Source organism: Corylus avellana, chromosome 3 (genome assembly GCF_965113065.1).
Source record: "Corylus avellana chromosome 3, dhCorAvel1.hap1.2, whole genome shotgun sequence".
In the NCBI taxonomy this organism is placed as follows: Eukaryota; Viridiplantae; Streptophyta; class Magnoliopsida; order Fagales; family Betulaceae; genus Corylus; species Corylus avellana.
The window spans coordinates 3,506,479-3,523,983 of NC_142492.1; the positions used below are offsets into that span (position 1 = coordinate 3,506,479).

Here is a 17,505-nt window from a genome sequence, read left to right on the forward strand (position 1 = left end):
GTCAAGCCACTCACTTTATTTTTCATATATTTTATTTTGTTTTAAGTTTAAAATAAAATAAAATAAATTATAGGGTATTTTTGAAAAATGTATTTCATTCATGAAGGATTAGTAGTTTAATGGGAATAAACTATTTTCAAGAATAGTGTGTTACCAAACAACGAAATAGCTATACCCAAGATTAACTAATCAATTCCAAGGGTTTATTCCGCAAACCAAAGGTTGATTCATTGGATTGACTTTTATGCAACACTTGCATAATAAAGTTGATTATATATATAAATATATAATATATGAGATTTATGACAAACTTTTTGAGCCTTGGCAAGCATACATGCATTTGCGGAAAAAGAAAATAAAATTGGTAATGATTTTAGCAGGATTCAAGCAAATTAACAATTGATTTTCATTTTTTTTTTTTTCAAAAATGTTAAGTTTTAAATTAAAAGAGGCATGAAAAGGTCCACAACGTTACATGGATGGAGACTTGAGCAATGTCATTTGAGGCTTTTATCGGAACACATATTTTTGATTGTTGGACACCCACTTACTCAATACTCAATTATTTGCTCATAAAACTCCATAATTGCCAAACCTAATCTTAGAGTTGTTTGTTACTGTAAAGAAAGAAATTTGACTTTTTTTTTCTTTTTTTTTTTTTTTGAGAAATAAAAAGAAGAGGGAGAGAAAGCTTTGCCAAACAAACTTGGCATAAACCGTGAAAATGAAACCTAGATTGGCATATTTGTTTTAGGTTTTTTTTTTTTTTGGTTTTGTTTTTAATTTGTACGATACAAAGGTTAAAACATTTTTTTTTCTTTTTAACTAATATTTTGTGTTTTGAATAATTTATTAATGTATTTGTCGTGTATTTGATCGATTCATTTTCTTTATTAACAACATTTTAAGGCAAATACCCATGTTTATGCAGGTTGGACCACAAAATATAGAATAAACCTTGAATCCGAACCAAAGGCACATTTTATAGCCCCCACTCACAAACTAACACCTAAGCAAACAGGAAACAAATCCACAAAAATATCATACACCCACACATACTATATTTTGAGCTCAAAATGGCGGGTCACTCTAGACCCGCGGGTCTGGCCGTGAGTCACTTTCTCCGGTGCTGGAGTCAATTTTTCTAGCCTTTAGGGTGATAAAATCCCTAAAGAAATGGTTCACTTTCTACCTCTAAGTTTTAGTTTTGAATAAAAAAACGGGTTTTGAAACATTAGAAACAAGTTTTGATATTAGAATTGGGTTGTGAGGCATTAAAATCGGGTTGTGATCCGAGTCACGATGGTTTCAGGTGGGTCATGCCAGACCCATGGCGTCTTGGGTCCGACGAGACCCACGTCGTGGGTTTGGCCGGACCCAAGGTTGGGAGCAAGGGTGAGGGATTTTTGGTCTTTTTATTTTTTACTTTGATTTGCTATTTTTTTTCTTACTTTAGTTTTTTGCAATTTTCTTAAAATGATGATGTGTCAAATGGAGATTAAAAGCTGAAAAACAGCCCTTTTAAATATGGTCATGAACCAAGGGGCTCTCCAAAATATATTGAACTTATATTTTTCTGACACTAAATCTTGTGCCCTCTAGAAGACTCTCTATTAATACAACCTTTTTCTAAAAGGTGTACTTATTAACCAACTACCCAAATAAATTGACAGGACCAAAATCATAAGCGTCGAGTCAGAATGCTTGAACTGTCCAGAAACGTAGATGCATTTAATTTCATCCATCTAACTAAAATGATTTATTTGTCCCACTTTTAATTTAAAAATATCTACAGTTTAGTTACTTTCATTTTTTTCATTTTGCTTCAAAGGAAGGCAAAGTGCCCTTTCCTTATTGGCCCATTGGAAACATGATAAGCAGGGTATTGAATGGTTTTACGCCACTTGTAAAGTGCAATTAATGCCATGCCCTCACTATATACCATCACACAGGTAATGTTGGTTGACCAATATTTCTGTCCCTGTTCTAATTTAAAATGAAAAATACTAGTTCTATAGTTTTTTTTTTTTTTTTTTTTTTTTTTACTATTTGTTAATACGTATTAGTATATGATTTGAGGGTATTAAACTTTGTTATTTTGAGTGGCTAATTATATATTAACATATTAGCATGTTGTAAAAGAATTGTAGAGATCGAGCTGGTAGGTATATAAGATTACTTGCTCAATTCAAAATATGAAATAAAAGAAGGGGCATTGTAAGGCTGAGATGTTGGAGAATTATGCAAGAATAGGAATAAAAACAAAAACAAAACATTATGCAATCATACCACAAATTCGTTGGTTAATGTCTGAGAACCAGCTGACAAGTGTGATCTGATTTGTAGAATTCGGGTCCACCTGAACCTTCTTTTTGGGTGACTCCGTCCAAACCTAATGCATTAGGGTTCTTCAGATTCTTTGTGTTGGTGCAAGGGCAGTTAGGATATGGCCCATTGGCTGGACCTTTTGTTCAGCATCTTTAAGACATATGGCGTAAAATCTATTTTTAAAAAAAAGTTTTTTTTTTTTTTTTTTTTTTAATTTTTTATTAATTTAAAAGGTTATTTTGAGTATTTGGCATAGCATAAAATATTGGTCATCTTAAAAATATTTTTAGTTGACCAAGAAAAATAACCTTCAAATCTATGTAAACCATTTTCTACTCTTCTTTCACACCTCTAAGTAAACTATTGTAAGAGGCTCATTTGTGGAGCCTAACTGTTCGAGCAGGTCTCGGTCTGCCTGAACTTATAGTCAAGCAAGTGAACCTTACAAGGAACCCTCTCACAATTATATGTCTAAGTTGCAAGACAATTGCAGTGAATCTCAATCTCACCCTCTAAAGACCTTTTATTTTACTCTTCCTCAATAGCTCATTTTTGTCGTCTCTCTCATAGCTCCTTAAATTATATAAAAATATAGAAAATATTTAGTAATTTTCCATACAAGCCAAATACCAAAAAAAATATAACAATTGAGGCCTAAGTGCACTTTGAATCAGGTTGAATAAACATTAGCACTATATTTAGGGGTCGGAAGGGTAAAGAATAAGAGGGAGGTAGCAACAAGATGCAAAACCAGGATATTTTAAAAAGAGATGAATTTGGTGTAATTTTCTTGCACATTTTTTGTATCTCTTTGCAAGTCCATCATTAGATCTACAAGACCCATATACAAATCCCGATGATTCAATGGTAGATTTACACATCTTTGAATGAAAATAAACAAAAAATATGCAATAGAATGAAAGTAAACATTCTCTTATAATAAATAATTTGAGGGGAGCCAACAGTAAACTCTCCCCTTATTTAGTTGATGGAAAGAAGAGAACATGATAAATTACAATGTAATAAGTTGAGTCGTTGACAATTAAAAGAGATAAGTGGCAAAGATTTGCTTAGATACTGTTGAACTTTTAATACATTTGCAAATGGCAAAACGAAAATATATACAAATATTAAAACATAAATCCAAACAATTTCATTTATGATGCAAACATGATAATAGATTTCACCAGATCATTAACCATGAAGGTGGGCAAAATGTTTATAATTATAGCAAACTCTAATCTTGCACATGATAGTCACAACATATAACAATTTAAAAATCCATATATGTCTCAATTCAATCTTCTCAGTTCGCATATAAGGTTAAATCTCCCAGAGTCAAAAAAACTCCTAGGCCATAGAAGACAACCATGCTGCCACTTCAAAAAGACAGAGAACCCTATGATCCATAAATGCAGGCCAAGCCACTTCAATGGTTGACAAACTTGTTCCCTTTAATAAAGGAGTCACTGACGGCTATATGGAGGAGACGAGTTGTTCTCATATTGGCCAGGTGGTGGTCTGGGTCTTGCATATTCTGCAAATATAACCCAACCGTCCAGAAACTATACAGCACAAACAAAAAGAAATGAAGTAAATAGGGAGAAAAAAGAAAAAAAGAAAAACAAGGTTGAATAACATGGTGGCATGGACATTTCTTTTTAAATAAAGTAATAGAAATTGTTCTATATGAATCTTTTAGATATTTGAAGGCATGCTGCACCTTCAAAAATATAGTTCATCCTCGACAAGTTAACTAAAAGATCCCATGAACTTACATTGGTTATTGCCAGTTCAATAGGAAGTTGTAGCTGAAGATGGAAACATTTCTTAAAAGACCACCCTTTTTCATCGGGTGTTTATTTTGTGTCTCTGTGTGTATGTTTGTTGGTATAAATATTTGAAAAAAAGCTTTGTGCCATCCTAACGTAGAGCATGAAATGTCACACAAACATCTTTTATCTTCTCAAGGAGATGGAAGCAAAGTGAACGTGTCAACTCACCTGTCCATCCATGCCCTTTATACCTTTTTCAGCGCCTTCTAGAGTAGCATACTTCACAAAACCAAAGCCCTTAGAATATCCCGACTGCCTATCAGTCACCACCCTAGCTGTAAATAGCAAAAGATCAATGATTAATAGTCTGACGGTGATTACAAAACATAAAAACAAAATAAGAGGAGGATAACAAACCATTAACTACTTCACCAAACTGGGAAAAGGCTTCATGAAGTTTTTCTGTAGTGGTACGCTTACTAAGCCCTGACAATAGAGTAGACATAGAGCCTCATCAGTCTCATGGTCGCCACAAAAGGCAACTCATTCATCCCAAGCAAGCACATAATATTAAATGCTATGTCAATGAACTATCATCATACATAGATTATCCCAGCCACACATAAAAATAAATTCCAAAAAAAACAGAAGTGGAGTGTAAGATGACCAAGATTCCAAGTTTTAGCAGCAAACGTCCAATTATCACAAAAAACACAAGATATTCAAAAAAAAAAAAAAAAGTGATTGAACAAAACCCAGTGCCAGACTCCAATCTTCAATCATATTTGTTTAACAAGAGGATGGGACTCTGACCCATGTTTGATGATCGACTTCCATATACTAAAAGAAAACAGGGCTTTTTCGGCGTGGGCCATAATGTTTTAACTGTTAGAATCGTATTGTATGCAACGACCTACTACTTCCTGGATTAAAACAACAATTCTAATGAACATATATTACCAACATAACTAATTGATTTGATGCAACTGGTGACAAAACATTTTGATCTCATGATCTTAAGTGCAGACCCAGAAAAGAAATATGAAATCAAGTCTGCTTAAATAAGAGGTTAATATAATACAAAGAGATTCAATGAAGCTAGGTATCTCCAGCTCTTGTAAGAAGAAAAATGATTACAGGCATGTATATCATAAAAAAGAATTAGAAGAAAAAATTATAAAAATAAACCATTAACAGAATTCAAATACAATATAAAAGAAGTAAATAGAGACACCATGAATACAGAATACTTTAAAGAAAGAAAGAAGACAGAAACAAAGAACTGGAAAGACAGAAGGGTGTACATCATACAGTCTTAAATTAGATTGATGTAGTTTTATAGATCTTGCTCATCTTATAAAAATCACAACCCATAACACTGAACTCTATGAACGAGGACCAAATATACTGAGAGGGTGAACACAACTGGAGAGAAGCTAAATAAGATCGACTACAAATAGAAACAATCTATTTTGGAAGTCATAACCAAATCAAGCTTAAATTGTGTTATCACCCTCTTTGTAACCCTAGCAAAGTAACTTTCAGATAGAATAATTTCCTTTACACAATTTAGGAAAAATAAGCAAACAAAGAAATAAATGCATCCAATTTCAACCAAACTAAGCCAACAACGGATGGTCCACGACCGAATCTGACTCTTTCTAAGATCATCCAGTAATGTTGATTCCAAGCCCAGAAATTCTTTCCAGAATGATGACCTATGAGCTCAATATATTTCAATCAGGAATTCAATCACCAAACTCAATGGTCCAAGCATTAAGATAGGTTCACTTGTAGCCAACATATCTCATAGTCTGCAACAAAATAAAAGTGCAGCTTTCCCCAACATCCGAATACAGTAGTTAAGGTCCTGTGCCATCAACAAATACTTAACCTCTCATTGATTGAGTGTCACCTATAGTATTATCTACATAAGTAATACTAGAAGTCATTCCCGTGTCCTTCGTGTTCTTCTAAAACTGATGTGATTTTTAAAATCATCATTGAATCAAAATCCAATAGTGATTTATCACAAATCCAATGGTAATTTTAAAGCCACATCAATTTTGAAATGACATAAAGAAGACTTCTAGCATTACTCTATCCACATTGCTTAGCTACCATCTCGAAACATCGCTTGTCTAGTCGCCTAGTGTATAAGACATGGGTCAATATAACTTCTCACAAATTCCATTCCGGACCCAAAAAGCATTCTTTTACTCATATCAGGTACCTATCTACATGTGTGTCCAACAACCATTAATAAACGCATGTAATTGCTTCTAGTTTACCGCACATTCTAATCCTAAAGTTAAAGAAACCAAAACAACAGTGAGTTAATCATCCTAAACCATTACAGCTACAGTTAGACTAATACCAAATATATCTCCAAATACATGTTTGCGCGCGCGCTTCATTTCAACAATGACGAAAAATCGTACCCTCTACTGATTTATACTATAAGAATCACTGAGAACCCAAGATAATGAATAAGAAAAATAACAAGACCATTTAGTTGAATTAATCTCTAGGGGCTCTTCTTTTTCTCAAGTACCCAAGTAACAACGGTGACACGAAATGATGGTAAGCCAAAACACACCAAATGCATCATTTTCTTTCTTTTCCTAAATTTTCTCAGCATAAAAAACACAGCAGAGAAATGCTCCACAAGAAGTGAATCCCAAAACCCATTATCCTCAAACAACTAACACATCCCTGTAAGAAGGGTAATAGCTTGAAAAGAATTACAGAAAACCCAGAAGAGCAAAAGAATGATATGATAGAAACGAAGGGTATTATAAAATGGAAAGACAGAGTGAGAACGAGGAACGTGCCGGAGACGAAGAGGTTGGTGCTGGGCTCCCGCGTTTCGCGCTGCTGAGTAGCCGTGGCAGCCGACGGAGGAAAGTTGATGGCTGGATTTGAAGTCGTCGAGAACAAACGCCTCATGCCGCGAGGGGCAGCAGCCGCCGCCGCGGTTCTCAAAGCCATGGCCATGGGTTTTGCTAAAACCCTTGAAAGGTCTTAGACGAAAAATGGGGTTTTTCTAGAGCGAAGGGGGGAGACTGGAGAGAAAGAGGTAAAGAAGTGGGCTATTCCTTTATAAATAAATTAGGGAAATTGAGGGTACTTTGTGATTACCCAATGGGCCTCCATTTTGCTTGGTTTACTAATTTCGAAGGTTAGGGTCAATTTCTTCTCAGCCCAACTCCAATGGCCCTAGGCTGCTATATATGTAGAAGATTATAGTGTGTTTTTGTTTGACTTTTGTGTCCTATATATAATATATTGTTTATAGAAAACACAAGGCATACCCTTCTAAGAGGACCCGATGCCAACAGCCCAACAAAGCTGCTTACAAAGAAGAAACTACCCATCCAACTAATCATATGCATGCAGAGCCGTCACGCGTGAATAGTGATGTTTGAATAGTATTATTATTCACGCGAGTGATTATTCAAACATCACTCGCGTGAATAATAATACTATTCAAACATCACTATTCACGCACCACTATTTTATGAATAGTGATGTTTGAACAGTAAAAAAGTCGCATTTTGATATAGCGTGACTTAATGGGTTGCAGCGAAGAACATCAATAAATAGCGGATAAATACTTCTACATCTTAATTCTATCAATGATCTAAAAAATCTTCTTGACAAAAGCTAGATACTCATTAATCAAAATCAATAATAAACAACAACTGATAAATTAGATGCTATAAGCATGTATTTATAGCCCCAAGACTCATAAACCTAATAAAATATGGCATAAATACCCCCAAAACACTAAACCTAATAAAATAACGAAATATTGACTCTCAAAACCCTAATCCTACTAAAACAAGGAAATAAAGACGGAATAACCTAATTAAAATGCAGAAACAAAACATAATGACTCCGTGTACGATCGATCGTAGGCACAAGTGCGATCGATTGCACAACCAAAGGCCTGGTGCGCATAAGTTTTTGGAAGTGCGCTCGATCGCAAGTATGCGGGTGCTCAATCGCACTTCCAGGGACTTCGGCGATCTGCATCACATTTTAGTGACATTTTCTAAAAATATCACTATTCAAATGAGGAAATTTTTGTAGTGAGAAGAAATTGGCGAAGCCGAAAGTGTTTTCCCCTTCCTCTTGAAATGGCATCGTCACTGTGGGTTTTGGTTAAACGTTTACTCTAATGTTTTACCAAATCTTCCATGATGTTATTGTTACGGGTCAAGCACGAAGGATTTTCAGGATTAGATTTGAATAATTTAGAGACAATTAATATATATCAATATGTTATCACATTAGAAGTGATTTGAATATATAAGATTTGAGCTCGTGGAAAAGTTGAGACAAACGCTTGAATATGTGCAATCTAAAGTTCAAGCTTTTGCTAAAATTAAGCAAGTTTGCTCAGAAAAATAAAATAAAAAATTACGCACGTTTATTACATTTCTCATTAAAAATGTATAACACTACAAAATGCATTGTGCAAAAAGTTGATCCATAATACAAATACTCTATCAATTTTATATATATATATATATATATATATATATATATATATATATATATATAATAATCTGAATATGTTGTACATATTGTAGTTAAAGTAGAAAGCTATTTTTATCCAAATTAATATTATTGGCCTGGAAGTTGCCGGTTGTTGGAACAAGGTGGCTGTGTTTGAATTAAACCATGTTTTTCAAATTTCAACGTACATGGTAGTAGGTGGCTGTCTTGGATCCATCCTAAAAGTTTCCAACTTTTAAGGTAAACTATCCAATAATCCATGGATTTTGCGGGATTTTCCCGTAATCATTTTGTCAAGCATACTATATATTACCGCATACGTGCACGCAGGGAGAGTGGCATCACTTCTAAAGCAACCCGCAACCCATAACTATAACTATAGTTTATTATTCACATAAATTAAAAAATATATATATGTGTGTGTATATACAATTATTGGAATTAGCATTTGATTACCTTAAGCATCTAGAAAGTAACGTATTAATTAATAATTATATTATAAAACAAGATAGATATAAGAGGCCGCCTCACGAAATTAGTTGACTCGTCTATATTCACATGTCATCGACCACCATATTTATAATTATCACCAACTCTTTCCCTTTTTTGCTCTTCTGGTTTTTTGGCAGAGGCTTGCCTACACATTTGATGCACCAACAAATCCATCTTGATAAGATATGGATCGATCGAACTATCTAATCCTCTTTTCCTCGACTTCTTATTCTTTCTTTTTCATTAATTAGTTTTTTAGTGAAAGATACCCATCCAATCCTTATTTGTTTGTTTGCTTGCTTACATCAAATCAAATGTATTGTTAGAAAATATGTGGATGAAATTGGCTCCATTTGGTAAAGGATTGTGTATAAGATTTTTTTTTTTTTTTTTTTTTTAATAGTAATAAGAAATGATTCATATGATATAAAGTAGAAATAAATTTTGATTTTTTTGTAAGAAAAAAAATTAAAAAATAAAATAAAAGGTTATGCTTTATAGTGAATTTTTTGTTTGAGTGATACTAAAAAGTATTTGATATGATATAAAAAATAAAAATATTTTAAAGTCGACTTTTTAAAATTAATTGCGTAACAGAGCAACCCAAGCGTAAAATCACATCTATGTATAATCACGTGGACTTGTTGATTGACAGCATAAAATCTTTCACTACGTACGTAAACTTTCGTACAATTGTCTTATATAGAAAAATAATAATAATAATAATAAAAACAAAAAAACAACAACAAAACTTTCATACAATTCATACAAATTTTTTAAGTTTAAAATATAATTTCAATCTTGAGCAATGTGTTAAATTTTAATTTTATTCTTAAGCTATTAATTATTTCAAGTTAACTTTCAAAATTTTATTGGCACATAAATGTTAACTTATTCTATTTTATTGTACTATTCAAATTACAATTCTTGATGTGATAGACATTTTTCCCTATACATGTCCTCATAAAATTGATTTGAAATCTAAGACAACTAGCCAATAAGTCATTTTTGTCTTAAATTCTTCTTAAGAAATCTAGAAATTAAATACATAACACACAAAATTACATCTTAAAACACATTAAGAGTGTATTTGACATTGCGGTTTTATAAACAAAAAATGTGATTTTAAATCAAAATCATAGAAAATAGATCATTTGAGATTGCGTTTCTAAAAAATTACAATTTGAAAACGTATTAAATTTTCGTTTTCGAGTCACAGATTTCTTGTTGTTTTGTTTACATTTTGTAGGTTTTAGTCTCCCTTTGTTGTTAAGGTTCTTCTTTGTTGTGGAGACTAGTGCTATCAAAGATAATACTCCCTTCTCTTCGATTTTAGATTCAGTTATTGGCAGTGCCTTTCTTGCGTTAATTTCCTTCGAGAAGTGTTAGGGAGCCAAACAAATGAATCCAGAAAAATTTACAAACTAACGTGGCAAGGGTTTTTAAATTAAAAAAATGCAATTCACTCTCCCTTGTCTGCCACTCACGACCTGTCACATCAGTTTACAAATTTTTCTGGATTCATTTGTTGGCTCCCTAATACTCCCCATTTTTTTCTGGTGGTTGACGGTGTTCTATGGTAGAGGTGCAGACAAGTTTGGATCTCTTGAGGTTCTTCACCTATAATTAGGGTTGGTGAACCTCTTGAGGTTCATTGCTTTTCTTGTGCTCCTTTTACTTTACTAACCGTTTTGTGCGAACTGCTTTGTGTGATCCCTTAAAGAGGACTGGATCATTTGTTTGGGCCATTTCTTACTTTGGTTTGTTTACTTACATTGTTAATTTTCATTTTTTTGTCTATTGTAAGGGAACCCATAATTTTTCAGTATTTTGATCACTTATAACTATTTCCCTATTTAATTTTTTTTTTTTTTAAAAAAAAAAAACCTAACAAAGTGACATTTTTGCCACAAAATGGTAGTTTGATGTATCTAATCTAAGTGTATTTGAAAATGTTTGGTCATTTAGTGGGTTTAAGTGTATTTAACCCTTAAAACAATAAAAGGAAATTGAAATCTAGCACAAAGTTTAAGAACAAAAAATTATTTTCATTTGAATTTTATGCAATTTTTCAAAAATAGCAAATAAAATTAGGAACATTGAGAACTTCAATAAGCCACATGTCCCTATAAATCAAATGGACCATTCAATCTCAAATTGTGTAGTCGATGGTACTTGTAGGAATCCGATAAACATAGATTTTCATTGAATATTTTTAATAATTGTCATGTGCCGCATTAATATTATTTAAAAATTTAAAAAGAAAACTAAAAACAAAAAAAACAAAAACAAAATATAGGGGTGGCTAAAAAAAAAAAAACAAAAAACAAAAACAATAAATAAATAAGAAAGAGAATAACTTATATAGGGGTCGCACAAAACCTCCCTTTTGTGCCCACTAATGAGGAGTTGCCACCTCAGCATGAAGCATAATAATAAAATAAAACCAAACCACCGAATTATATCGGGTTTAATCAATTTTTTTAAAAAAGAAATTAAAAAAGTAAGAGATAAGCCACCCAGTGATGGCTGGCCACCACCCCCAGCCCATGAGGTGGCCGCCCAGCCATCCCTAGGCCATAGGAATGGCTTGGCGGCCACCCCCATGGCTTGTGGGGTGGCTAGTGAGCCACCCCCAGGCCATGGGGTGGAGTGGTTGGGCGGCCATCCCATGGCCTAGGGGTGGCCCGCGCGGCCACCCCAAGGCCTGGATGGGGGTGGTTGCGCGGGCCACCCCATCCAGGCCGTGAGGCCACTCCCATGGCATTGGGGTGGCTGTGCGACCACCCTTACCGGATCTGGGGTGGCTCGTCGGCCACCCCATAGCCTATGGGGCCACCCCCAGGCCTAAGGGTAGTGGCCAGTCACCCCTTTAATTCTTTTTTTTTAAAAAAAAAAAATTAATTAATTAATTTTTTATTTCATATAGAGTGTAATTTGGTGTGGTTGTATGTTTGTTTTAAGTATAAGTTTAATGAAAGTGGTTAATATGTCAGCTTCTGATTAGTGGCACAAAAGGTGACTTTTGTGCAACAGGTGCATCTAAGTCCCTCTCAATAAGAAAATATGGGATGGATTGAATCATTGAGACACCCTAAATTATTATTATTATTATTACTATTATTTTTTATTGTTTTTTTGCTAGGTCCAAAAGCTTCCGTCAAATAGCTGAAGGCGAAACTTACAAGCTTCTCACTTACCTCAATTATAAGCTTCGGTAGTTGCAGGTGGTGACTCTGAAGTGTGAGATGTTGAGCTTTAATTTATAAGAGACATTGGCGTGCCTCTTTATTAAAATATTTGACGGAAGATGAACAGAATTACCATACCATATGGGTCTTTCGGGTTACTACATGCATCATCTACGACACTTTCTGAAATTGAAAGGTTAAAAAAAAAAAAAAAACATATTAAGATACCTTATTAAAGTGACAAAAAGGTCTAGTCAAGGAGATAATTGGAGATATTGCTTTGTTTGTTTACGTTTTTTTAATCTCTCCTTCGTTTTCTGCTTTTTTTAAAACAAAAATATTAACAAAATGCTTAAAACAATGATAAATGCTTTCATTTAAAAAAAAAAAAAAAAAAAAACTTTAATTGACGATCTCCCTTTTGAGTTGCTTCTTTGTTTGGACTTCCGCATATTCCCTCTCAGACCACCCCCCCACCTCCTCCCCCACCCACCTAAAAAAACAAAAGGAACAATATATATATATATATATATATATATATATATTATGTACTTTCATACATATCAAATTGTTCTTTGAAATCTGAACTCATCCTCTCTAATGGGCATCTGTATTCTCCATATAAATTGTGTAACATGTGTCATCTCCAATCCATTCTTCCCTTCCTTTTCTCCCATCTTGCACATATTGCATAACGTGCAAACAAAGGGCAAAGGAAGCTTTTTTCAGCAACTCTCCCCTCCCCCAAGCCAACCCACCCAAAAACCTTGCTGTACAAGAAGAGTTCCCACAGTCGCTGTTGCCATCTCTGCTTCCATCATATTCTTCACCTTCACAGCCAAGATAACCATCAATGGTTTCCTCCATATAATAATACCCAATTGACAGTTGGCAAATACTCTGTCTAGAACCATTCCGCCATGGCAGTCACTCTAATTTTCTTTCTTCTAACCAGGTTCTTGGTGAACTCAGAATCGATTAGCAGAGTTGATTTCCCAGATGGGTTCGTCTTTGGAACTGCTTCTTCCGCTTACCAGGTAGTCTTTTCATTTTTCTTCACTGCTAATTTCAACCACATATTACAGCTTACACAGGAGCAGCTTAACAATCAGGTGATCCTCTGTGGTAGTTTGAGGGGGCTGTTAATGAAGGCAACAAGGGAACTAGCATATGGGATACTTTTTCAAGGCAACCAGGTAAGATTTCAAAAATGCTACAAAAGCTTGTATATGCAAAAACCATTGATATCAATTTGTCACACTTCTTTTATGCTTACACTACAACAGGAAGAATTTTAGATTTCAGCAATGCAGACATGGCTGTCGATCAGTATCACAGATTTAAGGTGAACTATATATATTCATACATTTGTTCACTCCAAATTGCATTTTTAGATTAAGTAAAAGCAGAATTTGATTACTTTTTAAGTTTTCCTTTTATTCTCATTCAAGTTAATCCTTGCATAGCCGAGATTAGAAGTTCTCAATTCATTCATGTATGGTTAGAAACAAAATTTGTCAACAAGAGTAATTTTATAAAAAAATTGGCCAAAACGTATACAGAAAGCCATCATTAGGATAAGAATTCCTGAATCAATCAATCATGATAATCATGTAAAAATAATAATATTGGGATAGTGCAGACAATGATGTGTCACTAACTTTTATTATTATTATTTAAGGACACAAGTTCGAAGAAGACATTTGGAATAAAAGTCTTCTTTATTTTTTATTTTTTTTGAAGTAGCAATTGGCATAAAATACATAATAGTTCAGTCAACATGACAATAGGAACAAGATTGTAGTCTTGTAGAACGTCTCTTGCTGACCAAAACTGAGATAAAAACTCAACATTACATTAGGGATATAGAATATGACTAAAATTGAGAGAGATTATTTAGATAAAAGTAGCCAATGTAATCGATTTATAAAAATAGTGAAACTACATAAAATAAAGAACAGAATATTCAGATGGTGCTGATGATGATGTCTTAGAACTTTTGTGTGTAAGAATTAAGTATTCAAAGCAGACAATTGGCTTAAATTTCTAAAAACTTGTAAGTCAATACAAGATTGCAGTTTGTCTCTTACTAACTGAAATTGAGATAAAAACTTAATAATTACAGAGTGATATAGACTTGATGAAGGATTTGGGAATGGATGCTTACAGATTCTCAATATCATGGTCAAGAATCTTTCCAAGTAAGATACAATTCTGACCAAAATTTACTTCTATCCATATTTTATTGTCATCTGGTTATCACTAACTACTTTTCAATTAACCTTTTGCAGATGGAACAGGGGAACCTAATCCAGAAGGAATAAACTACTACAACTGTCTGATAGATGCTTTAATGGAAAAAGGTCAATCGAGAAACATCAGTTAGAAATTAATTTTCAATATGGTATAATATTCTTAAAGGTTAAGCTGTTCTTTCAATCAGGAATCCAGCCTTTTGTAACTCTATATCACTGGGATCTTCCACAGATACTTGAAGATAAATATGGTGGATGGTTGAGCACACAGATAGTGTAAGTAATACAAAATGATATACAACATATTTGAGAAAACCAATCAAACTTCACAATAGCCTCCATTCACTTACAGAGAAGACTTTCAAAATTATGCCTTCACCTGCTTCCAAGCTTTTGGAGACAGAGTAAAGCACTGGATCACCTTCAATGAACCTCATGGTTTCGCAATCCAAGGTTATGACTTGGGCGTTCAAGCTCCTGGAAGATGTTCTCTTCTTGGTCACTTTTTCTGTAAAATGGGAAAATCATCCACTGAACCATACACTGTCGCTCACAATATCCTCTTGTCTCATGCTGCCACTTATCATAGTTACCAGTTGCATTTCAAGGTACTCTAATTTGCAGACATGATCCTTCTACATGTGAAAAGAAATCAGAGAATCAAGCATAACTTTATTTTTTCATTGGTTCATACAGGAAAGACAAGGAGGTCAAATAGGAATATCACTAGATGCCAAATGGTATGAACCGATATCTGATTGCGATGAGGATAAAGATGCAGCACATAGAGCAATAGATTTTGGACTTGGATGGTAATTTCCTTAGTAAAAATAAATTCATGACATCTGCGAAAGAGATCAACTTTCACATATCTTTGGCGAAACAGGTTCCTTGATCCACTTATCTTTGGCGAATACCCTCATTCAATGAAGACGCTTGTTGGTGGGAGATTACCAGAGTTTTCAAGCACAACCTCAAAATACCTTGCAGGATCCTTTGACTTTATTGGCATAAACCACTATACCACATTGTATGCCCGGAACGACAGGACTCGTATTCGAAAATTGATATTGCAGGATGCTTCATCTGATGCCGCTGTCATTGCAACCCGTAAGATGTCAAAGCTCAATCTTAAAACCATGTATATGTAATATATATACACACACACATATATGGAAAGTTGGATGGAGATTTTGACTAATAATCTAGATATCATCTGTTGTAGCGTACCGAGGTGGAGTTGCCATTGGAGAAAGGGTATGTTTCTATGACTCTCTAAAGCCTAGGATTCATAGCTTTCAAACTAGAGTTTAACTCATGGCTTGTTCCTCCTCCAGGCAGCTTCCCGTTGGATACACATAGTCCCATGGGGCATCCGAAAGCTGGCAAGATATGTGAAAGATAAGTATGGGAACCCCCCAGTGATTATAACAGAAAATGGTGAGTATTTTTCATATTGAAAAGGCTAAAACCACACTTTGATGAAATTAATCAAATTGATCATGACAACAGGTATGGATGATCCAAATAAACCTTCTATAGCTTTAGACAAGGCTTTACAGGATGAGAAAAGGATAAGATTTCACAGGGACTATCTCTCAAATCTGTCTGCTGCTATAAGGTAATAACAACATCCAGGAAGTAAGTATCTCCATCGGGTTCCTTCAGTTTATGAATTTCTGTGCTCAGAAACTTGAACAAATGCAGGCAAGACGACTGCAATGTACGAGGTTATTTTGTGTGGGCGTTGCTTGACAACTGGGAGTGGAACCTAGGCTATAGTGTCCGGTTTGGACTCTACTATGTGGACTACAAGAATAACCTTACAAGGATTCCCAAACAATCCGTTCATTGGTTTAAAAGTATTCTCAGAGTAAAAGGGTGATTTAAATCATTGTTGTTATACATGCAAAATATGAAACACAAGTTGTACAATGCAGATTGAAAACTAAGAAGAAAAAATCAATGAAAGGAAAAAAGTAAAGAAAAAAGAAAAGTTCTATGAAGACATGGACCAGTGAATCATTCCCCAATTTTATCTACAGTGGTACCAGTCCAATTTATCATAAGAGAACCCAGTATTGAATTTCAATTATAAGCAACAATATCATGCTTAATGCACCACCCAACTCAGCATATACAGTAACTCACCATAGTATAACTTATAACTAACTAAGAGATCCCATTCTGACAACGACACCTAAAGGAAGTTTAAAAAGGTATGATATTTTCATCATAAATAAGGAATATATCTTAGTCGTACCTAAAAAGAATAAGTATTTCTTCAAAATGATAGAGAATAACTAGAATAACTTAAAAAAAAAAAAGGGGGGTTCTTGGAAGAGAAAACGATGGATTTTGAGCTTAAAAATGAACTCATCAAACATAGCTCGGTAATCATTGCATGTGCACAAAAAAGAGCTTTCCAGATTAGGGTTTGACGTTTGATTCTCACACACATAGCTCAAGTTATGCTCAAATCACTACCATATGTGTGTTATCGCTTGATCAACTAAGACGGGAAGACCGGAAAAGGGTTATCGCTTAATCAACTTTCTGGATTAGGGTTTTACATTTGATTCTCACACGCATAGCTCAAGTTACGCCCAAATTACTACCATATGTGTGTTATCGCTCGATCAACTAAGGCGGAATTAAAGACCCGGAAAAGATAGGATAGATCAAAAAAAATATAACCAAAATGACAAGTTTATGATTTTTTGCAACAAGCTTGGTCGACCGAGCTATATGCCCAATCTTGATTTTGGCAAAAATAAAATTGAAAGTTTGGTCGACCGAGACATGTGTCGTTCAACCTAGCTTACACAACACGGTTGTGTCATATTGATATGACTTGGATTTGACTCAAAAATTGACCAATTTCATGATGACTTGATCGACTGAGGCACGACCACAATAGACTCGTGACACACATTTAAT

At 34.2% G+C, this 17,505-nt stretch overlaps 2 protein-coding genes across 3 annotated transcripts; one reads left to right on the forward strand and one right to left on the reverse strand.

Annotated features, from left to right (window-relative positions):
* Positions 1-3,522: 3,522 nt before the first annotated feature.
* On the reverse strand, positions 3,523-7,187 carry LOC132176675 (RNA-binding (RRM/RBD/RNP motifs) family protein). 2 transcript variants are annotated; one of them, XM_059588945.2, is made up of 4 exons: positions 6,938-7,187; positions 4,521-4,589; positions 4,332-4,438; positions 3,523-3,893 (listed from the first exon to the last, which is right to left on the reverse strand). In XM_059588945.2, the coding sequence occupies exons 1-4, from the start codon at positions 7,098-7,100 to the stop codon at positions 3,795-3,797; spliced, it is 438 nt and encodes a 145-aa protein (XP_059444928.1). In that variant the 5' UTR covers positions 7,101-7,187; the 3' UTR covers positions 3,523-3,794. The 2 variants fall into 2 exon arrangements, with proteins under 2 accessions (XP_059444928.1, XP_059444929.1); XM_059588946.2 differs by having other exon boundaries at positions 3,804-3,893; positions 4,355-4,438.
* Positions 7,188-13,215: 6,028 nt separating this feature from the next.
* Positions 13,216-16,571, forward strand: BGLU41 (beta glucosidase 41). Its single transcript, XM_059586334.2, has 13 exons — positions 13,216-13,347; positions 13,440-13,506; positions 13,597-13,655; positions 14,436-14,511; positions 14,602-14,673; positions 14,754-14,841; positions 14,918-15,173; positions 15,262-15,377; positions 15,452-15,675; positions 15,791-15,822; positions 15,903-16,005; positions 16,078-16,186; positions 16,273-16,571. Exons 1-13 carry the CDS (start codon positions 13,231-13,233, stop codon positions 16,448-16,450), a joined length of 1,497 nt encoding a protein of 498 aa, XP_059442317.2. The 5' UTR covers positions 13,216-13,230; the 3' UTR covers positions 16,451-16,571.
* The last annotated feature ends 934 nt before the right edge of the window (positions 16,572-17,505 follow it).